Source organism: Thrips palmi, unplaced genomic scaffold (genome assembly GCF_012932325.1).
Source record: "Thrips palmi isolate BJ-2018 unplaced genomic scaffold, TpBJ-2018v1 HiC_scaffold_10, whole genome shotgun sequence".
Taxonomy (NCBI): Eukaryota; Metazoa; Arthropoda; class Insecta; order Thysanoptera; family Thripidae; genus Thrips; species Thrips palmi.
The window spans coordinates 17286814-17309452 of NW_023144621.1; the positions used below are offsets into that span (position 1 = coordinate 17286814).

Genomic DNA, 22639 nt, shown 5'->3' on the forward strand with positions numbered 1-22639 from the left:
GGCCCCGCCAGCGCCACCGAGGCGAAAAACTAAGACCCGCGAGCGGGGAGCGAGACCGCGCGGAAAAAAACAAGACGAAACGGCGGCGACGCGAAGCCCCTCCGAGTCCCGTCCCGCCGCCACGGTCCCGCCGCCATGGTCCCTCGGCGCGAACAAATATTTTCAGCCATTCTGGGAAACCCTTATCGCGCAGCCCTCCACCGCGCCATCTGGCCGAAGCACCGCGCCAAGCACCGCGCCAAGCGCCCCCGCGCGGCGCGTCGCTCAGCCCCCGGCCGCGAGGGCCCCGCCAGGACCCCGCCAGGACCGCGTACCAAGACAGTGCGCGACGCACAAGATAAAGGCGGGCAGGCCCTGCAGGCCCTGCAGGGACACGATAACGATCACTCCGCGCCAGGACCCCGCCGACACGGGGCCGCCATCAGCACCAGGGCCTCGACCGCGAGCAGCGGAGCAGCGCGTTGCCCACCTCCAGGCGCGCGAAGGTAGCGAAGTGCGTGCAAAGGCGCGGCGTAAAAACCGCCCAGCCAGGCAAGCCAGGCCCCGCAGGTGAGACGGAGCGAGCCGAAAGGGGAAGGGGGCTAGACGAGAGGGGCAGAGGGGCACGGCACGCCACACGGCACGCCGCACGGCACGCCACCGCGAGCTGGCAAAGCCGAGGCGAGGCGAAGCAAGCCAAGCACGCCAAGCAAGCCAGGCGAGGAGAGCCAGCGCCGTGGCCGCGCTGCCTAGCCGTAGCGCCGTAGCCGTGACGGGCTCGGCCATCGACACTCCGCGGGGCGGGGCGGGGCGGGGGCGGGCGGGGCGGGGCGGGGCGGGCACATTGGCGGCTGGCTCGGCCCGTCCCGTCTCCGCCAGCTAGATCAGGCCTCGCTCGTTTGAGCAGCGAGCCAGAGCCCTGCCTGCCTGCCGGAGGGTTTCCAGGTTTCCAGGCTGGCAGCCACGGCCGGCCGCGGCCCCACGGAGCTCAGGCTGGAGCTGGAGCCCAGCGATGCGGCGGCGGTGGTAGTATAGTTCCAGTCGCAAACCGGTCCGTTTGGTAAGCCCTCCAGCAGCCCGCGGAGACGCAGAGCGACGGACCGGCCGGCCAGGCCACACCGCGGCGAGGCGGCGAGGCGGCCAGGCACCCCGCGCGGGGAAGGGCCCAGGCCCAGGCCCAGGCCCAGGCCCAGGCCCAGGGCTGAGGGAGCCCGAGGGCCGCGGGGCCATCGCATCCTCCAGGCCAGCCGGCCAGCCCGGCCAGCGCAACGCCAGCGCCTCGGCGGCGTGCTTCGCGCGGACCTCCCTTCCGCTTCCTAGTCGCAACTCTCACGGAGAAGAAAAATTAAACAGCGAACGACAATCAATGAGGAGGGACGAGGAAGAGACACGCAGCGCCGTCCAAGAGTCAAGGCCGGCTGTTCCTGCACGGACGACCACGACCACGGCGGTGGCGGTCCGTGCGGTCCGTCCGGTGGGCGTGCAGTCCGGTGGCGCGGCGGTCCACCAGGCCATCGCGTCGCAGCCCTGCTCGCGAGGACGGCCGCGCGGCCGGTCACTTTAGACCGTCCTATCGAGGAGCACGACGACTAAATTTAAATTGCCCTTTCGCTTGGAACGCGCGGCGAACGCGCGGCCCAAAGGGCAGGACGGGGCCCCTCGGGGGGCTCCTTGCACAGCCTGGCACGCCGGCTGGGGTAGGCCATGGCGGGGCGGGGGGCGGCAGGGCTTTACGTACGACGGCCCGCGACACCTCGTAGCTGCTAAGACAATGCGTGTCGCGTTGCGTCCGCGCTGCGATGAGTACCGAGTGAAGTCGGACGGACACAGTGGGGGCAGGGAATCCTGCGACCCACTCGCAGGCCTGGCCTCCGCGACGGCCGTCATGATGGCGCCCACGATGCACCTTGGAGGCTGCGTGGCTCCACCGGGCCGGACGGTGGCCGCGGAGCCCGCCAGCAGGGGGTGGCGGCTAGGCGGCCGAGGTGGCGGCCGAGGTGGCGGCCGAGGCGGCGGCCTAGGCGGAACAGGAAGCGCGGGGGTGGGCCCCGCCAGGCCCCGCCAGGCCCCACCGGGTGGCCCTGCCGGGTGGGGGGCGTGACGGAACCAAAACATCGATCTGTAAAAGCGGGCCCCCTTTTCTGGGCCCCCGAACCACCCCTACCCACACTCCACCGGGCCGCCCCGCCGCCCCGCCGCCCCGGGGCCTCGGCCGCCGTGAACGGCATACTCGCGGAGGGGCGCGGGGCGCGGAACATAGTCCCATTCAAAGCCCCAAACCCAAAGCCCGGCCCTTTCACCCCGGCCGGAATGGCTGCGCGCTGCGTGGCGCTGCGCGGGGGAGTCCTTCCCTCTCTCTCGCTCCCCCTCCGACTCCCCGGCACGCCCGACGCCGACCCCTGGCACGACCCCTCCCTTCGTACGAAATTCACCAATCCCCCTGCCTCGCCGCGCCTCGCCGCGCCTCGCCCTCGCCTCGCATTCCCGATGGACTTGGAGTGGGCCGGGCCAGGCAGGGCCACCCCACGCCACAAGTTCCGCCACATTTCCCGATTCTGCGATTCGCTCTGCATCCACTGGAGCGCGCAGCGAGCAGCGAGCACCACGGCGCCGCGGAGAAGAACGACCAGGGGGAAGTGACGAGGAGGGACGACGGGGCGACGCCGAGGAGAGAGAGGAAGTGAATCCATACGAGAGCCGAGGAGCAAGCGCCCCAGGCAGGCAGGCGGGGATTCCCGGAGAAGGCAGTGAGCAGCGACATCGCCGGGCCGGGGCGCCGGGGCATGGCGCATGGCATGGATGGCATGGATGGCATGGGGCCGAAGCCGCAGCCCGCAACCCGCGCACGGCACCCAAATTGGCTCCGAGGCGGAGGCGCGGAGCCGCGGGCCAATCAGAAGCGACACGACGCCGTCGCCGCCTTGCCTCGAGGTTCTCCCTCCTCCCTGCGCCTCGAATATCTCGAATTACGAGACGTGAGTCGCCGAAACGCGAAACGCGGAGCCGCCGCGCACTTCCGTGCGCAAGAATGGAGCCCGCTCCGTCTCTCTCGCACTCACGGGGCGGGCCGCGCGGGAGCGTGAGAGGCCGCAGAAATGGGTTTCCCTAGTGCAAACACACGCGACAAACACGGAAGGGGCGTCGCGACGGCCGCCACCGTCTCCACTTGAAGCGCCGCTAGTTCCGGCACTGTTTGGCGTCCAAACACCGCGACAACACCCCATTCCGGACAAGCGCGGCGAACAGGTAGCCGAAGGTAGCCGATCCCATGGCACAGCCATTGTTTCAACCATTCAACGCGAGCAGGCAGGCCGCGGCAGGCAGACCTACCCCTAGCCTGCAGGCCGTCCAGGGTACTGTAAAGGCAGCCCTCGCCGCCACCCACCCCCGGCGCGGCAACGCTGCACTCCGCCCCCAGCCGGGAGTGGTGCACCTCGGACACACTCGTAAGAGGGCACGTGCCTGCCTGGCCTGCTGAATGGGGTGGAGGCGGCGGCGGCGTGGCGACGGGGAAAGCCCGGCTGCCCAGCCAGACTGGGTGACGATGCGTGCGCGAGGCGGCAGCGCCAACCCGCACCCCCGAGGGGGCAACCACTTTTCAAGATTGGGCACACAAGGAACAAAATTTCGCCAGATTTTACAACCAAATTGTGACTGTTTTCGTCTGTTCTGGGGCAGGAGCCGCGGTTCCGACTCTCCGTCTGTCTCTTTCGCACTCATAGTGCGCAGGGGTGCGAGAGAGGCAGCGCGGGCAACGCCGTCATCATTAGCGCGCGGTCCCCGCCGGAGTGCCGGACGACCCCTGCTTTGGGGAAGGTCGAGCGCCGCGGAGGGAGAGAGAGAGGAGAGGAGAGGAGGGTCTACGCGCCGCCGCGTCGCGCCGCGTCGCACCGCGTCGCCGCGTGTGTAAACCCTCCAAAGCACCCCGCGACGCCGAGCGCGCCCGCGGCGGCCAGCCAGAGCGCGGAGGCCCGCGAGAGGTGTCTATTGTGAGTCCTGTGTATGCACACGCATAGCGCAAGCAAGCAAGCACACACCAGTGTGGTGCACGCGGCACCGCCATCCCAGGCCGTCCCGTCCCGTCCCCCATGTTGTGACGTCTTGTCGTCGGCCGCCGTCGCGCTCCTCACTCGCTCGGCGACGGAGGACGCCGTTCTCCCCGACCGCGTTCCGGACGGCAGCGCGCCAGCGGCCCGTCACCGCCGTGCCGCGTGCGCAGCGTGCGCAGCGCACTGCCACCGTCTACGTGGCAAAATCCGCGGCAGGCCTTCCAAACAACGCCATTCCGCGTACTGCATCCACGCCAACCCCTTGCGGTGGCGAGGCAGGGCGGCGGCCAATCAGAGCTTCCCGCAACTGGTTAGGCAACGGCCCGGCCGGATTCGCCGGAAAAGGCGCACACGTGGACAACGCGGCGAAAGAGAGAAAGAGAGAGACGCTCCGCGACAAACAACGGCTGGCATTGGCCGGGGATTATTTATTCTCAGCCATACAAACTCTTGCCGGAGCCACATCGCCGGCAACGGGCCGGCAAAGCCCGCGGCCCGCGGCTCGGGGCCTCAAGGGCAGGCCGAACTCACAAACAGCAAGAAACGAGTCTTCACCAAACTCATGACGCACACACCGCGAGCGGGCCCCGCCGGCCCCACCACACCACCGCCACGGCGGGGCCCTGGCGGGGCCTCACGGAGAGCAGCGCACGGCGCGGCTAGGCACGGCGGTACAGGCGGAGGGGGAGGAGGGCCTACACTACACGTCGCCTGGAGCCTGGAGGAGCTCGAGGAAGTCGTGGCCCACCAGGACCTAACCAGGACCAGCCTGCAATCCGCCGGCCAGGCCAGGCCAGGCTCGCGGCCCGCAGAGCGCGAGGCAGCACACAACACAGGGCCCCTTCCGCATTCAAGTTATCCGCGCGGTCGCTCTCACTGACTCTCTCGCACCCCCACGGGCCGCCCCCAAGAGTGCGAGGGAGACAGAGTGGCACTGTTCGGAATGCAAGCCCGACAAAGAGGCGTCGTCCCTAATCCCCGTGTGCCGTGCCGAAGCACCTGCACTGATAATGCCGCCACAGACTGGCACAAACTTTACGACAGGTGCCGGAGCCCCTAGGCCGAGGCTTGCCGACCCCGTCCTCGGGATCAGGCGAAGGCTGAAGGCTGGCGAAGACTTTCGTAGTTCCCGAATCGACCACCAAGGGGAAACCAGGCGGCGCTGGCGGCGCTGGCCGCGCGCCCTCGACGGCAATGCGCCAGTCGAGACCGTCGAGACCGTCGAGACGGCGCTCAAGGACGGGCCCTCATCAGGAGAGAGGGAGACAGAGAGACAAAGAGAGCACTGCCCGCAAAACAAAGAATAATGGGCGGGCGTCGGGGGGAAAAAATAAACTCGGAAAAAAGCAGCAAGCAGAGCACAGCACGAAACGGCTCGGCAAGGAAGGAGGGGAGCGGCGGCAGCGGCGGCAGTGAAGGACCGCGAAGGAAACTTCGCAACGCCGCCGCCACGCCGCGCCACGCCACCAAGAGGGGAGGGGAGGGGGCAAGGTACGCCGCGCCGACTATAGCACCCACGCCGCCACGGCCGCCACCGCCGCGCGGCCAGGTTAGGCGGCGCCGACTGTACCACAGGCACAACTTGGCACGGACCGAGCTGGCAACGCCGCACCGGGGCCGCTTCAATGGCTGGCGGCGCGGGGAGGGGGAGGGGAGGGGGGTGTTGCCGTGCTCTGCGGGGCGGGGCGGGGCGGCCTGCTTCGTCCCGCGCTGTGTGAGCTGGGCCGAGCTGGGCTGGCTGGCTGGGAGGGCCAGGCTCTGGGTTGGGTTGGGTTCCCGCCAGCCTGCGCCTCTGCGCCAGCGCGCCAGCACACGGGGAAAAAGATCCCTTAGGAAGACAGCCCGGTCCGGGTTACACTTGCAAGAGAGTCCGGGTCACGCCATCCGTGCCATCCGCACACACAACACCGCGAAAAAGGGAGCGAGAGAGACGCAGCACGCTGCGCAAGGTGGCCTCGTGCCGTCGGGTCCGGCTCGTCCCAAAGCGGACACCCTGGGACACCCGAGCCACACGGGAACCACGGGAACAAGGCGATGACAGCCAAGCGGCCGGCCGATGTCCGCCTGGACTCAAGTGGACCTGAGTGGACGGGACGGCCGCTGCCGCACTGTACACGCCGCCAATCAGGTCGCCGGCACGGCCGGCACTGTTTTCCCGCTGTCTCTCTCACAACGCTGCCGAGCGCCCCGTCAGTGCGAGAGAGACAGAGCGACGAGGGCACTGTTCGGAGTCGGCGCCGCACCCCAATCTAACAGAGGCGGCCCGTGCCCAGCTGAGCAAGCCGCGCAGGCCAGTTAAAGGGGCCTGAGCTCGAGCCAGGACGCTACCCTGCAGCCCTTACAGTAAACCACCTTAGGCTATACAAACCGAAACCGAGCGTACGACGCGCCTGCTGCACAGCTTCGACGAGTACACTATGCGCCCCGGACGGATGGCCGGCCCCGCGGGATGCCGCGAAGTGCAGTGTAGCGCCCGGCCGGCAGCAATCATTGCAACAGCCGACATCACCTACTCATCCATCTTGATGGGGCGCGGCACTGGCGGGGAGCATTGGAAGAGAAAATGCACTGCAATGCGGCGGCCCATCGCCGAATCCAGCCAGCCAGCTCCCGTGGGGGCTGCAGGGCTGCAAGCCATTCAGCCCAAGTCCGACACTTACGGGGGTTCCGCCACCAAGTGCGCCGCCAGCAAGGGGGCGTGTTGCGACGTAAGCGCTTCGCACACACACACGCGCGCGCACACACGCACGCACGGCCGGACGCCCATCGCGTTGCGTAAATCCGACTTCGCACCCTCGAGGACGGACGGACAGACAGACCGGGCGGCAGGGGTTGCGGCCGGGTGGTGGCGTTGCGTCACCCTTCCCGTCGAAGCCTGGCGATGCATGAGGCTGGCGCGACCGACCAGCGCGCCGCGGCGCCCGCGCCCGCGGACGTCGGCCCCGGGACGTGGTTTGTCTCTCTCTCCCTCGCACCCCTACGGGGCGCCGCGCGCGTGCGAGAGAGACAGCGACAAAACCGCTGGGCTGGATCCATGCCCTCTTTCCCTCCGCCCAGCCAGGGGTGGCCGCGGTGACAGTGTCGTGACGCAAGCGCGGCGAACAAGCTCGGCTGGGTCCGCACTTTGTCCCCTGGCGTGCGGTGTGTTGACCGTGCCAGCCCCGCCGCCAGTGCAGGGCCGCGCCACGCAGCGCCACGCACGGCCACGCCGTAACCCGAGACGCGGGAAAGGACGCACTTCGGCCCTTGGGCCCTGGGGTCCGCGTCGTCGTCCTGCCGTGCCGGATAGGGTCAGTCCGGCCGGCCGGCAAGCAGCAAGCACACGAGGGGCGGGGCGGGGCGACCGCGTTTCGTCACCCGTTTGAGTAGGACGCTGCCCTACACCTACCCGGCCCCAGCCCACTCGGCAGTGCTGCCCCTTCCACCGGCGGCACGGCCAGCACGGGGGCGCCGACACCGACGTCGTGATGCTGGTGTGGCGGACCGCGACAAGGGCTCAGCGAGTGCAGCAAGCACAGCTACCCCGCCGCCGCGACTGGAGTCCCGGTGGCGCAACCCTTCCACCCGTCGAAGCCTCAATCACGCCAAGACTGGCATTTCGGCCGCGGCTCCGCGGCACCGTGCCGACGACGGCCATGTAGGGCACGGCGGCACGGCGGCACGGCGACGCGCGGAGCCTAGCCGCCTTTTACTCCAAACAGGGATACTGCGCGTCGCCTCGCCGCCGACATTCCCCACAGTGGTGGCCGCAGGACGGACCTTGATCCTGCATGAGTGCGGCGCAGCAGGCCGGCCGATTCTAAACAGCGCTCTCTCTCTCACACACTCGTGGGGCGTTCCTCAGCAGAGGCGCGAGAGAGACGGCGCTAAGACCAGACTGCAGCTCTGCAGTGCAGCCGGCTGCAGGCAGCCCTCTCCGGTTTCGAGGCGGCCGTCGTCGTCGCAGTGGACACTCGAGTCGCGGCCTGTATCTGCTTCCACGGCCACAGCCGCGCCGCCGCCGCCGCCACCCCGTCCGCGGGACGAGCGCCGGCCAGCCGGCCAGCCCGAGCAGCCAGCCAGCACTGCAATCTATATAAGGTCCTTACGGGGAACGGCCCTACCGGGCGACCCGACGTTCCGCGCCTCCGCGCCGCAGAGATCCAGCGATCCTCTCCTCGCCGTGCAGCACGGCCGGCACGGCCGGCATCGCCACGTGACATTTCGCCCGCAGGCTGACTCCGAACCTCCGAACCGCGTCTGTCTGGGTCCCACTCGAGTGCAACAGAGAGACGAGCACCGTTCGGAGTCAAGTCTGCTGCACCGCGGCTTGCATCCAAGCCGAAAGCCCGCACGCCCCACGCCCCGCCGAGGCAGCAGGGCCGCAATGCCAGCGGACTGAGAGTCCGTATTCGTCGCTCTGTCTCTTTCGCACCCATGCGGTACGCCCCATGAGTGCGAGAGACGGAGCGACCAAAACGTCTCCCAGTCTGCAGCCTGGCCGCTTCGCCACTCGATAAGCATCACGTCAGACGGGGCCCCGCCGTGGCTCCGCGGCCAGCTCCGCGGCCAGCGCCCCGACAGCGTCCCGCGGTCCGCAGAGAGGCGCTCAACCGCGGGCCCGCGCTCAGCCCGGCCCGGCCAGCAGGGCCTGCACCGAAACCACGCGGCCTTTTAGCCACCCTCAGAAGCCGGGCCCAATCAGTGGTTCCAAAACCTCAGCGGCAGTGCAGGTGTGCCATCCAGGTGGGAGGGTTTTGGGGGCATCTACCGAAAGGGGAACGTCACCAGCAGACGGAGGCCGTTTTCGCCGCTCTGTCTCTCACGCCGCATGCGAGCGAGAGAGGCAGGCCGACGGAAACGGACTCTCGGAATCAGTCCTCAGGCGACGTCAACCCGCGACGTCCAGGCCCGCGGCGTCCAGCCCCCCCCCCCTTTCTTTTTCCCGTGACCCATCTGGACGTCACGACGCCGGCCGGCGCCAATGGGAATGGGCCGAATAGGCAGACCCGTCCGCGCTGACACCTGTACGCGGCCCTCGCGGCCAAGACCGACAAAAAGGTGAACAGGTAACTGCGCCGCTCCTATAACGGGAACGAGCCGCGGCGGCGTGGCGGCGCGGCTGTAGTAACGGAGTTGGCCAAGTAGGAAATTAACCCAGGCAGCGCCAGCAAGGCGCAAGGCGCCAGCGCGCCAGGCACCGCGGCGCCGAGACGAGCGGCCGACATGGCGACGACTGACGCCCAGAATGGGACCCCGACACCGTGTTCAACAGCCCCTGCGCCTGTCTGTCTGTCCGTCCGTCCGCCCGCCCTTCACGTGGCCCATGCCCTCCAAGGGCCCGTTGCGAAGCACCGCGGCACCCGGAGGGAAGCACCCCGCCGCCGAGCCAAGACAACGACGGGGCCTAGCCTTCGATCTGGCGCGCGATACGTCAACCCACACCGCCTGCTTCGGCTTTTCTGCTTGCCTACGACGGCCCCTCCCCTCCCCTCCCTCTCGCGCCACTCCCTTCCCTCAACAAACGCCACGAGGCGGCGAAAATAGACCAGAGTGAAAACCCCCATCGGCTGTCGGTCGCGCTTCAGCTTCGACTCCCCCCCCCCTCTTCCCTTCGCCCGCGTCGCGGCTCGCGGCGCCTCGGTACCCTGCGCGCCGCGCCACGAAAACACTACACCAGCCACACACCGCGACCGAACCGCAATGGAAAAAAAGATATACTTGCGAGCCGCTTGCTTATCTGCATACGATCTGCCAGTAAAGCCAACGGCAGGCTGCCAGTCAGGTCGAGGTACACACGATGGGTAGGTACGCGGGTGCCTCAGTGCCACGGTACCTCGCCAACGAGAGCAAAGCCAAGCTCCTTACATTCCTCCCCGCGCCACCGCCGGCGTGTGACGGGCAGCCCGCTCGCTCCCTCGCGTGGCGGTGACCCACGGCGTCGTCGCGGCTGGCTATAACGGAACCGCCACGTCGCGGGGCGCGCCGTCGGGGACCCGGCGAGGGCGTACGACGCGCTGGGCTGACGGCCCGGTACTGCACGCCTCGAAATCAAACGGAAAGCCAGCGCTCGCTAGAGGAGTGGCCCGCGCGCCCCGCGCCCCCCGCGCCCCCACCCCGCCGCGCCCGATACCACGAGGACGAGACACGGCGGCAGCTGCGTCACACCGCGGCGTATAGTGTGTGTTCGTGGCCGCCGTGGCCGCCCCGGTGGCCGGTGGCCTTATCGAGCTGCCACACTGCACGCGCCATCCTTCGAGCGCCACGCAGTGCACGCACCGACGGGCTGCCCTGTCGGCCGACAAGAACAACAGCCCGGCCCGGCCGAGGGGCCGCACGGCAGCACCGCGGGGCCTAGCCGCACTACGCCGTACCGCGGGGTCGACGTCGGCGAGCACGCCACGCCGCCATCGCTTAATTGGGAACAACTCAATCGGTTCCACTGGCGGCACAAAGGGATTCCACGCCGGGGGAGAGGGGGCGCCAAAGGGTTGCGGAGCGAGAGAGAGGGAAGCAGCGCCATTGGGGAAGGGAGAGAGAGAGATAGGGGACGGATGGAAAGGGGGGGGGGGGACGAGCGCGCCAAAGGCTTCAATCCAATCGGCGAGGCGGCCAGAATAGAGCGGGGAAAGGGAAGAGCCGAATAAAGAGACACAGCGAGGGCCGGACGGGCCGGACGGGCCGGGCGCACTTAAAGACAGAGAGAGACGGAGAGAGAATAGATAAGCGCGGCGGGGGAATCAAGGAACGCACACATAAAGTGATAGCTCGCCGGACGGGGCGGGCGGAGAGAGAGACGAGAACCGAGGGGAACGGTAGAAGGAAATAGAGTGGAGTGGAATAGGATTTTGGGGGGAGGGGGAGGAGGGGCGGCTTTTGCGGACTTGGAATGGCACGGCACGGCGCGGCACGGCGCGGCGTGCAGTCCAAGGGGCCGGCCGCGTCATACGGCCCTTGGGGGAGGGGGAAGGGGCACCGCACAGTTCCAATCGATTTAGCCAGCGCGTCGTTTTCGTTGCGACGGACCGCCACATGACCGTCCGCGAGTCCGCGACCTGCAATCGCACCGACCGCCCCGCCCCGCCCCGCCCGACCGGACGGAACGCCAAATCAGGTCCGGGCGGGGCGGGGGCGGGGTCGCCATGACGGCCACGCCGCGCCACGCACCAAAACCAATATTAGACGCGTCTATCGTTGCCCTGGCGACGCCTGACCCCATAGTAGTGTAGACGGGACAGTCGCCATGGCAACCGGGGCGCCGCGCCCGAGAGCTCGCCTTGCCTGTTGGTGCAGGTGCAGGCTGCAGGTTTGGATCGCAGCGCGCAGCGACCAGGCACCAACCAAATTTCGAGATTCGAGGGAACGCACGGCCAGCCGGCCTCGTGGCAAAGCCCGGCAAAGGCCGGCAAAGGCGCCACACGCTGGCACAGCCTGCCATGGCCTGCCATGGCCCGCCATGGGCCATATCGCTCGCCAAACATTGACAACGTGTTTCAAGGTGAGATAGGGCGTGCCGTGCCGTGCCGTGCCCTGTCACCAACGAGTTGCGCAAACACGCGCGCCGCGCCGCGCCGAGCCCAGCCACCTGAGCCGCCGCGGCGCCAGCGCGCCAGCAGCGATACTGTACGCTTCGACAAGTGCACCGCCACCGCCACCTGTGCATACGCGGCCCCGCGCGCGGCCCGCCGAGAACGGGCCGAGAATAGGCCGAGAGAGACAAACGGAAAACAGAGGAGCCCTGCCCCTGCGCAGCCCTGCGCGGCCCTCGGCGGCCCGCCACGGGCCTGCCTCCAGGGCGGCACCGCGGGGCACACACGTGCCGCGGGCCGCAGGGCTCGGGGGCCGCCAAATAAGGCCGTGGCCGCGCGGCGCCGCGGCCCCACACCGAGCCACACAGAGGCACGGCCAAAAACAACCATTTGAAAAGGCGGTCGTGGCGTGGCGACATCGCCGGGCTGCCTCCGATCGGTGTCGCTCTGCCTCTCTCGTCCTCACAGGGCGTACTACCGTCAGCGCATGAGAGAAACAGTGACGGAGGCGCACTGTTCGATTCGGAATCACTACAGGGGCTTCCCGGCACGGCCAATGGCGCGGCGGCGCGGCGGCTCCGAAACAAAACCGTCGCGATCGACTCGGCGATGTCGCCCCGGGCCGCTGCCGCGTGCTGCCGCCGACGGGCCTCGGCGCGGCCAGTCGCATGTGTGGCGTGTGGGGACACACACACACACACACACGCAAGCGGGGCGTAGCGCGCGCCGCTTTTGTAAGCGCGTCCATGAGAAACTTTCACCGAGGAACAGCGACGAGAAGGGCGGGCGGACGGACGAGCTGGCAGGGCAGGCAGGGCCGCGAACGTGGGGCACGACGGCCCCGCCCCGCCCCGCCGATCTCGACGGAAACCGGCAAACAGCCAGGGCAGCCGGGGCAGCCACACGGAGAAACCCATCCATCGCCTACCCGGCGTCGCGCCGCGTCGTCCGGGCCGTCTCCGGGACGGGCGTCTTCGCCATGGTCTTGACGGAGGCGCCGCGGACGCAGCCGAACCGAGGAGCGCGTTTCCGGTCGGGGAGGATGCCGCGCTGCCGCGCTGGCCGCCTAGTGCGACGAGAAGGAAGGCGGCGCCAGGCTTGCCAACCGCCTTCCGAGAAAGCGCGGTCGGAGGACACAAGTTCGGAACGGTGTGCCCCGAACAACCGGAAGGCCGCAACGCCCCGTGCGACGGCCAGGCTCCGGGCTCCAGGGTCCAGGCGGCTGGGCTGGGCGGGGCGGCCTGGGCGGGGCGGCCGTCGGTGACAACCACACCGTAACGACAACGACGGCGACGCGGCGACGCCCCGTGCCGCCAGAGCATCGCCCTTCCCGTCCAGACACCTGCCCACGCCCCTGTGACACAGTGCGGCGCGGTGGCAGCGCGGCCGAGGCACCTTGACGCCGTCCTGAGCGGCCGGGGCTGGCGCTTGCATCAGGCCGCGGGCCGAGCGCCAAAGCGCCGCTGCAGCGCCAAGCCTGGCCCAGCCCAAGCGCCGCAGCCGCAATGCCAGCCGTTTCATCGCGCCGTCTCTGTCGCACTCGCGGGGCGTCCCGCGGGGGTGCGAGAGAGACGGCGAGGACCAAATGGGCAGCCAGGCGATAAGGCCGACGACCGCCTCGGTGGCGCGGAGTACGCACTACTTGGCGTGCTGCGTGCACTGAGGGCACTGCGAGCACTGCGCGGCGCGGACGATAAGCGACGCCATCGGCGGCCACCTGTCGGGGTGAGCTGTCACTCGGCGGTCGTCCACATATGACGTAACGCCTGTCGCGTGGACGCGGATGGGCCGCGGAAAGCCCTGGAACGACTGCACTGGCGTGACGGCGTGACCCACGGCCGCACCAGTGCAATCTCCAGCGCCGATATGACGCACGCTGTTCTGTCCACTGGAAGGTCTCCACACCAGCATGACGTGCTCGAGTCCCCAACAGTGTTCCCTACGCGCAATCCACACCGCACCCCGAGGGCGGACTGCAAGGCGATCCAACCCAGCCCGTACCTGCCGGTCTGTCTCCCTCGCACCCCTACCAGCCGGCCTGCGAGTGCGACAGAGGCAGGGCGATAGAGCAACCACTGTTCGGAACGGCCGGGTACGGTGTGCTGCCAAGGCCTTGCTGGCTGCTGGCAGTGCTGTGCTGGCGCTGGGGGCAAGCTGGCGGCAAGCTGGCGGCCCCCTTGGTGACGTGGAGGCGAGGAACCCGACGACGGCGAGCCGGCAACGCCGGACCGGGCCTCGCCCTCCCTCCCTTCCCCCCGATAATGACACCCGAAACTAAACGCGCAACGCGACGCGAGGCTCCAGGACCTCCAGCCAGCGTTTTGAGATAGGAGCGACGCGACGTGGCGCGAAGGCGCGAACCGCAAAAAGCGTCCAGACAATCGGGCCGGGCGGCGCGGCAAGGCACGGCAAGGCGCGGCAAGGCACGGCCAGCAACGCGGCCGAGATTATCATCATCTTGTTGCAGCCCGTCATCCCCGTCGTCGTTGATGCTCATCTCGCGCGGGAAAAAACGAAAACGACCCCCCGACGCGTCAGGTGCTGCAGCCGGTCGCTCCGGACGGCAGCCCAGCGGCTCGCCGCGGTTCTGGTTCTTCATCTTGAGCTGGGCCGTGCTGCGCGCTGCGCAGTGGCGGTGCCCACAGGGCCGAGTGACCAACGCGGAACCGCCCACGCCTGTCGCCTGTCACGGCCAGGGCATCAATCTAACGCAGGCCCTCCTCGGCCGCGACGGCGACGGGGGACGTCCACGGCATGACGAAGGAGGCCCGCGTGACCCCGCAGGCCCAGCGGCCCCGCCCTGCCGCCGGCAGTGTTTCGAGGCTCTGTCTCTCTCGCACCTGCAGGGACGGCCCGCGAGTGCGACAGAGACGGAGCGAGTTGCGGAATCGCTGAGCGGGCAGTGTAGCAGCGAGCCTCCGAGGGCAGCGAGACGCGACGCCATTGCCGCCGAATTCCACCCCCTCGCTGTGGCTGCGCGGGGCGGGGCGGGGCGGCTAGGCCGGGCGGGGCCGTGGGGGCTGTGCCCCACCCGGAACCGGACCCGGAACGCCCCGCGCGCAGCCCCGCCCCCGCCGCCCCCTCCTGCAACCCCCGGGGTATCGACCCGACCCGCGCCGAAGCGACCGGGCGGGGGCGGCGGAGTGGGGAGGGGAGGGGGCAAAATTAGAGCAAAGACGGCGAGGGGCAAAAAACGCACACACATGCACACGCACACAGTCGGAGTCTGTGTCCAGCTCAGTCCAACTCCAAGTCCGGCCTGCGAGACGCCGCGCCGCGCCGTGCCGCGCCCTTCCGCCGAGCGCGTTCCCCTCCGACCTTGCCATGGGGCTGCAGCACGGCACGGCACGGCACGGCACGGCGCCGCGTCCATCATCCCATGAATATTGCACGAGGGAGCGTCACGAGGCCGAGACGCCCCCGACCACCACGCCCCGCCCCGCCCCGCCGCCAAGGGGCAGCGTCCCGGCCGCAACACCCACCCCACCCCCGCGGCCAGGAGGGCGTCCCAGGGCACCCGCACCGTGGGGGTGGGGCGGGGCGTGGCGCGGCGTGGCGGGGCTCTGGGCCCAGTGCGCGCGGTCGTTAGGCACCCCACCCCCTCCCCTCTGTAAATTCCCTTTCTCCCTTCCTTGCTCCGCCTTTCTGCGCTAGCCTCGTCAAAATCGACGTCGTCCTCGCCCCAGCCGGCCCCAGCCCCGGGCCGAGGCTCGAGGCGTCGGGGCGCACATGCCCAGCCTGCCGGCCTAATCCCCGGCCGAGGCGGCCGAGGCCCTCCCAGCGCACCGCGAATCTCCATGGGCAGCCTCCGGGGGCAACGCCATGGCAAAGGGGCGTGGCGGGGGTGGCGCCTGGAGAGGCGGGTTCGAATCCCCGCGCCGGCACCAGTTTTTCATTCAATCTCCGGGACAAAGTTTGGCCACGCAGACTGTAGGACGTGGCCCTGGGTGCCTGGTACCTGCCAGCCCGACGGGTGGACGCACTGGCAAGGAGACCAAGGAGTCAGAGGAGGGAGAGGGGCAGGGAGGGGAGACAGACAGGCCGGGATAGTCCGACGAGCGAACGGACAGACGGACAGGCAGGCAGGCAGGCGGGCAGGCCGAGCAGGCAGCCTCAGTGCGTGGTTGCCACGCTGCCCGCTCTGCTCCACGCGACGCCACGGGGCGGGGCTGGCCGCCTCCTTCTCCTTCTTCCCAGCACACAGAACGGGCCAACTTTCTATCCATAGTCGCGGCGACGTACGCTCCGACTACAGCTCGTCCCGTGCAACTACGCCCCGACTAGAACCGGCCGGCCGTCAATCTAACTAGCCGCGAATCGCTCCTCGGGGTCGAGATCGCCGAGATTCCCTCGCGAGGCGCTAGGCAGGCCGCGTCGAGAAGCCCCCATTTACGGACGGGCCCCAAACGGTACAAACCGAGCTAGGCCGCCACGCGGTACGCGATGTACGCGGTGCCACGGCCTTTCTTCACGCGGTATCGCGTCGAGTTAGGCAAGGTCTCATATCTGCCGAAACGAGATAAATCATGGAAGATCCTACTCGTCGCGGGAGTGCTTTACTCACGTGCAGGGGGCGTACGTAACTCATGCACGGCGTGAGCGCGCTGTCCGAGGAGAGGGAGGGAGGTGATAAATTTAAACCTGGGTGCATTCTGAACCTGTCCCTGGTGCCAATGCCCCTTGCCGGCGAACCTCGGCTTTGTTTCGTCACCGCGAGTATAGTATTCAAACGACTCGAGCCCTGAGGCCGAGACGAATATTGACGAGTCGATGGAAATGCGCCCATTTCTCCGAAGCTGCGTGGCTGCGTGGCTGCGCGGCGACAGGGGCGATAGGGACGGCCCCCGGCATGACGCAGTAGGCGTGTGGACGTGGATGCAAAAAGGCAACGACGCCGGCCTTCCATATGCGAGAGTGGCCCGATGGGGATTGCCGGCTGAGGGGAGGGGGGAGGCGGGAGGGACCGCGCCTAAACGACGTGCTGGGAGTGGCCGCGAAGCGCGAAGCGCCGCGAAGACGCTGGCAAGGGAGGGGGGAGCCGCCAGCACTAGCGTAGCTAGCGTACAGCGGCGGGTGGGAGTGTACAAACAACGCCAAGCTGAAATGAAAGAAAACACGGGCAAAACATCCACCAACGAACATGCACTGTTAGCAACACACAACACTTGTTAAAGAGTACGCTAAGAAAAAATGTTAAAAACGCCATAGTTTCGGAAGTGTATCGATGCCCAGGACTTGGAGAGCGAAAAATCACTTGGTCTGCTTCCGTTGACACTTCACTCACTGCAGTCTTGAGGTAAACACTTGATTCCGTACAATGGGTATCCAGGCAGGTTTGGGGGGGCGGGCGTAAATCCATTGGGCCACTGTTGCTCCTGGGCGGGCGCTTCGTGTCATATCCAGTGACAATTCGACGAGGCACCACACATCACAAATACGTCATTCTCTTGAGATCACTGACACCAACACTTGAACCAAAAACACCACACACACAAGACACAGCCTCCAGCCCTGAGCAGACGACGACCACTTCCGAAATCTACGGCCAAAAAAGGGGGCGGTGGCCTCCACTGCCCCAGCACCGCTCGGCGCCCTCCCACCCCGGTAGACCCGGGGCGGAGAACACCCAAAAAATGCCTACCGTTTGAAATGCTCTCGAATCCTGTCTTCACGTATATTCTCCGGCAAATTTCCGACCCAAAGGTGTCGAGTCTCTCTAACCATCTTGCACTGTGCTCTTCATGAGGACGCGGACGCTTCCCTTACGTGGCATCCATGGACGAGGGTCCGCGACAATCCTTGTTTATCCGCACTGCACATTACAACACAACAATCACTCTGCCAGTCACGCGCGTGACGTCACACACTTTGCCGATAGCGAAACGGAACGGGGCGGCGACGCGCGGGACGCACGAGACACGCGCGACCGTGGTCTCCACTCGACTGCCGCGCCGCTCCCGCTGCCGCTTTGCCCGGCCCGCTCCGCTCCGCTCCGCGCTTCGCAGCGACGCGACGCCAGCGCTGTTGACGCGGCCGGGTACGGCAGGCACGGCAGGCACGGCAGGCACGGACGGCACGGACGGGCGAGCCCAAGTCGGGCACTCGAGGGGGAGAGGGGAGGAGCGGGGCGAGGCGAGGCGGGGAGAAGCGGGGCGGGGGAGGGGGACTTGTTTGCGGGTCGAACTTTCGTGCTGGCAGCAACTGCAGCAGCGGAGAGGGGAGGGGAGCGGGCGGGGCGGGGAAGTGGAGGGGGTGGCGGGGGACGCGGCCCGGCAGCGCGGTTCCAATCCCCCGCCGCCGCGAGTTCGCTTCGGGGAAGTGAACTTCTATCTCTAGCAGGCGCCCCTGATTGAACCGCGGGCACGGAGGAGCGATTTCGGAGCGAAGTTTTTAGTCTAATTTGAGTCTAGTTTGAATCTGCAGCGCCGTCGGGAGCCCAGACTGGCTGCGAAAATGGAGGAGAGCGTGTGCGACAGGGCCACGTTACACTGTCGTTACACTATCGTACACTACAGTGCCGCGCCAGACCACTGTTTTTACGGCAGTTTCCGCCGTTTCCCTAATTGAGTCGAGGCGGGCGATCGTGTTTCATTCGCAGCCACTCAATCACGGCCAGGCAGCCGCAGGCGGCTCGCTGGGAATACCGAGAACGCCGAGGACGGACGGCAGAACAATGACACGTTGCAATGAGCGAATGAGCGCATGTCAAAACACACCGCCACTCCCAGCCCGCGTTTTGTCGAGCGCCAGGGAAACCTAGAGAGAGTGGTTGCATATTTCATGGGCCATCCTAGGAGCATCTGTTATACTAACTTGAAGGATGTGTTTCATCAATCTGACCCTCCAGGGTATCTATCCGCGTGCACACGCGTCTGCATTACATACACCATCTCATTCATTTGATTTGTCTTTAGAAATACCTTATTTTCTCCGGCCAGCGGCACAAAAGAAAACCTTGCTGAATACGTATAAAACGTGAACAGTGTACACTGCAATTTACTCCGGAAGCACGATCCTCATACATTATACCTGCGTGTTCTCGGGAGAGCACACTACGTACACATACACCGCCAAAAGCACTCCACTCGTTCAAAGCAACTTCATGCATTAGTCACCGTCCCGAAGCGAAATAAAAATTTCAGCCCCGCGGCGGCGCCGCCGTCCGCTCGTCGTTGCGTGCGTCTGGACTGGCATCACTTCTTCCCTCCCGTAGACTCATTCCGGGAGTCGTTTTCGTCGCCCTGTCTCTCTCGCACCTGCAGGGGACGCCCCACGAGCGCGACGGAGACAGAGCGGCGAAAACGGCTCTCGGAATCAGTGTGCTGCCGTTGCCGCCATTGCTGTCATTTCCGACGTTCGTCGCACTTCGTCACACTTCCGGAAAACAGAGCGGGGCGTGCGAGCCGAATCGCCGAGGGATCGTAAATAAGTGAGCCGGAAGGCGAGGGGCGAGGGAAGGCAGGGAAGGCAGTGGAGAGCGGCGCGGAACGAAGGGGGAGAGAGAGGGGAGAGGGGCCGTGAGTACTACGGCGCAGCGCGCAGCCCAGCCCAGCGGGCAGAGCGGGCCCAGACCCAACGTACGACTCTGGGCTCGCTCAGAGCCACGGCGGAGCGGTTCGGCCGACACACTTGCCAGTACCAGTTACTCAGTGCGCATCATTCCGTCGTTTTAAAAAAGCGACCATTTGATTTAACCGAAACTTGGGTTTTCGAAACGGAAGGGAAGTTGAGGCTGTCGTTGCTCAATTCACATAATTTTGGTTTGCTGTAGTGTCAAGTAATGTGCTTCTATCAGTGCGTGGTTTAACCGCAGCTGTTTTGAGGTACTCAGTTTAAAGTTTTGAACGGGGAGGCGTGGGCGCGCACCAGGGACGCAGCGATACCCCATGGAGCTAGGCGCCGCTTCGGCGATACTCTGCGCCTGCGGCACTACTCCGCGTCCGCTGCGGTGCTGCGGTGCCGCCCGACGTCGCGGGGTATCGCCACGAGCACGGGGTATCGCGGGACTGGCGTAGAGAGCGGTAGAGAGACTCCGAGTCGCCGCCGTCAAGCCTGGAGCATCGCCGCGACTGCCGCGTCGAATGGGTTGCCTAACCTCACGGCGGTCTGTCTCTCTTTCTCCCCTCTTTCTCTCGCTCTCGCGGCGCGCGTGCATCGCGCGGTGAGACTATAGGAATCTGTGGGTCTAGGCGTGTTGGATTCGTAAATTGAAACACAGATTTGATCGAGAAGTACTTTAATCATCAAATTATTTACAGTTGTGACAATGCTATGAGATTCTGAATGTCGTACTGGAAATTCACCCAAACTCCGTCGTGTAGGAAGACAATAAATAGAAGAACAGGACATAAATTGAAAGAGATACAGTATTTTATTACGCTAGGCCTACTCTATGTAAAAAGAAAATACAAAAGGAAATGCATGGGGCTTTTCATGTTTGTTCTCTTCTTGAGTTCTATATTGGCAGTGCTCGTCAAAACAAGATCAACGATAATTTACCTAACATTACCCGCAGTGCGCGTCCGGGCTCTGCGGTGTGGCGGCCTACCCGCGGCCTACCCGCGGCCTACACGGACGTGGTGATCTGCTCGATGACGGTGACGTGCCTGCCGGGCGGCCGGTACAGCCCCTCGGGCACGGAGCGCGTGGCGCGCAGCGGCATGGTGGGCGGCGGCAGGTCGCACAGGATGGGGTACTGGTGGTGCGGGTACTGGTGGCACGGCGTCATCCTGGGCGTGAGCACGGCCTGGTGGCCCAGGTGGGGCAGGTGGTGCAGCGGCGCCGTCGCCGTGGTGAGCGGCGGCCCGCCCACGCCGAGGGGCAGCGGGCCCAGGTTGCCGACGAGGCCCAGGCCGCCCAGGCCGGCGGGGCCGCCAGCGCACACGCACGCGTCGCAGTCCCCGGTGACGTTGGTGTCGGTGTCCGGCCAGGCGGACAGGTGCACCAGCGCGGCGCCCACCAGCGCCCACGCCAGCGAGAAGTAGTAGCCGCACCGGGGGTTGCTCTCGTTGATGTAGCCTGGGGGAGGCAGACCGGCAGAGCAGGCGGTGAGGCGAGTGCCTTTTGGTTCTGCGGACTGATTCCGAGAGTCGCTCTGTCTCTCTCGCGCCTAAAGGGAAGCCCCGTGAGTGCGAGAGGGACAGCGCGATGAACAGGACTCTCGGAGTCAGTGCGCTGCTTACGGCTACTTATGGGTACTTACCAGTGACGGGGACGCCGAGCAGCACCGGCAGCGCCTGGGCGCTCTGCACGAAGCCCCAGGTCCGGGAGAAGTACCGCGCGCGCACCCGCTCCATGGTGAACATCTTGAGCGAGTACAGCGTGCCGCCCAGGCTGGTGCCGTACAGCCACGTGACCAGCACGTAGCCGTGGTAGCCCGTCACCCAGCCCAGCGCCAGCAGCGACAGCACTGCGGGCAAGCAAGCACACCGTCCCCAATCTCGTCGAGAAAGCAAAACAAACAAACTCCAGAACACCAGGGTCCGCCGGGCCGGGCCCAGACACGTACCGAGGCCCATGATGGAGGTCTGCAGGAGGTTCTGCCGCGACACGAGGCACTGGTCGCTGCCCCGCGACGTGATGACCCCCACGACGCAGCAGCCCAGCGCGGCGCCGAGCCCCAGGATGGTCTGCAGCAGCCGCACGCTGGCCTCGGGGAGGCCCTCCTTGGACGCCTGCAGGCCCTGCGATCAAGAATCACTGTCGTTGGCGTTTCTCTTTCTCCCTCTCCGTTTCCGCCGCCGTGCCGCCGCCGTGCCCCCGGCTCCCCGGTGCAGCGCGTCGTGCTGCGCGCTGTGCGCGACCCCCATTCCCCATTCCGCCTCCGCTTCCTCAATCAATCATTGCCATCTCGGTCGGCAGTGCAGGCACGCAGTCGCTCTGCTCGGGCCACGTTTCTTTCCAACCCCAGTTTTCGGAAATAAGCCAGTCCTGTTTTTATCGTGACGTGACGTCACAAGAAGAGAGCCCGTTTCTCGCACAAGTCCAAGACATGGAGACGCACCAGGTGGAAGGCCGGCGTGTAGAGGCCGGTGGCGCAGGCGGCCGAGGCGCCCAGCAGCAGGCGCACGGCCCTGGAGTGCAGCGGCGTGTAGTCGATGAGCGGCGGCCGGGGCGGCCGCAGGGCCTTCTTGTGCTTGACGCGCTTGCGCTGCGCCTTGAGGTGCGAGATGGCGCGCCGCTGCGGGTGGTACAGCGAGGCGGGCCGGTAGAGCACGCCGATGAAGAAGCCCGTGGCCACCAAGCCCGTGGCCGCCTGCAGCCCAAGTCGCCAGCCCAGCCGCCTGTGGAGCAACAAGACGGTTATTGCCGGCGTTACCGGCCACGGCGTCCAATCCGGGTCCAATCCGCTGGGCCCTCGGCTCGGAGGCGGAGGTACTCACGCGATGTTGTCCGAGTAGAAGGCGGCGAAGGTGGCGATGCCCAGCCCCACCCCGGACAGCATGAGGTACTCGGCGGAGGCGCGGCGCCGCTTGAAGTACTGGCCCAGCATGAGGGAGGCCGCCTCCCGCACCATGGACGCGCCCACGCCCAGCATCACGCCGTAGCTGCAACAGGGCGGGATGCCACCACGGTCAGAGTCCTGTCGCCCCCGCACCCCTGGGGACGCCCCCTGAGCGCGAGGGAGAGGGCGACTAACACACTGTCCTTTGAAAAAAATAACGACAAGCTCTGGTTTAATTAAACGCTGCCCGTATCGCTCTTGGCAATTACGGCGCTTCCGGGTGTCGCAGTCGGGCAGTCGGGCAGGCAGGCAGGCAGGCAGTCGCGAGGCCTCCAGACTCCGCCGTGCCTCGCCGCGCCGTCCATCGGCCATCCGAGCACCAATCACGTTCCGACGTCGTTAATTGAACGCCATTCGTTTCCAGAGGCACATTAATATTCCACCGGGGCGTCCCCGGCGTCCCCAACGGCGTGCTCGGGCTGCTGGGGGTGGCCCGCACCCCTTGACCCCCCCCGTCCCCCCGCCCTCGGCCTTGGCTCCAAACTTTGTGTACCTTGCCTGTTTTTCCCTCTGGCATGGTTTTCCCGGTCGTCACTCCCTTTGCCTCCTCTCTCGCTTTTTCCTGCTGTTTAAATAGTTAGTCCTCCAAGTTGGAACTT

General features: G+C 66.8%; 2 protein-coding genes across 2 annotated transcripts in view; both read right to left on the reverse strand.

Annotated features, from left to right (window-relative positions):
- The window catches only part of LOC117645783 (protein split ends-like), a 66591-nt gene extending 49088 nt beyond the window's left edge, over positions 1-17503 (reverse strand). The window contains exon 1 of the mRNA XM_034386194.1: positions 17178-17503. Coding sequence (XP_034242085.1) covers positions 17178-17260 — 83 coding nt within the window. The 5' untranslated portion in view covers positions 17261-17503. The remainder of the gene's footprint in view (positions 1-17177) is intronic.
- A 2599-nt stretch (positions 17504-20102) lies between these two features.
- LOC117645786 (monocarboxylate transporter 11) overlaps positions 20103-22639 on the reverse strand; it is a 29383-nt gene continuing 26846 nt past the window's right edge. The window contains exons 4-9 of the mRNA XM_034386209.1: positions 21919-22083; positions 21540-21819; positions 21045-21219; positions 20739-20945; positions 20421-20554; positions 20103-20282 (exon numbers count right to left, since the gene is read on the reverse strand). Of these exons, the coding sequence (XP_034242100.1) occupies positions 20103-20282; positions 20421-20554; positions 20739-20945; positions 21045-21219; positions 21540-21819; positions 21919-22083 (1141 nt within the window). The remainder of the gene's footprint in view (positions 20283-20420; positions 20555-20738; positions 20946-21044; positions 21220-21539; positions 21820-21918; positions 22084-22639) is intronic.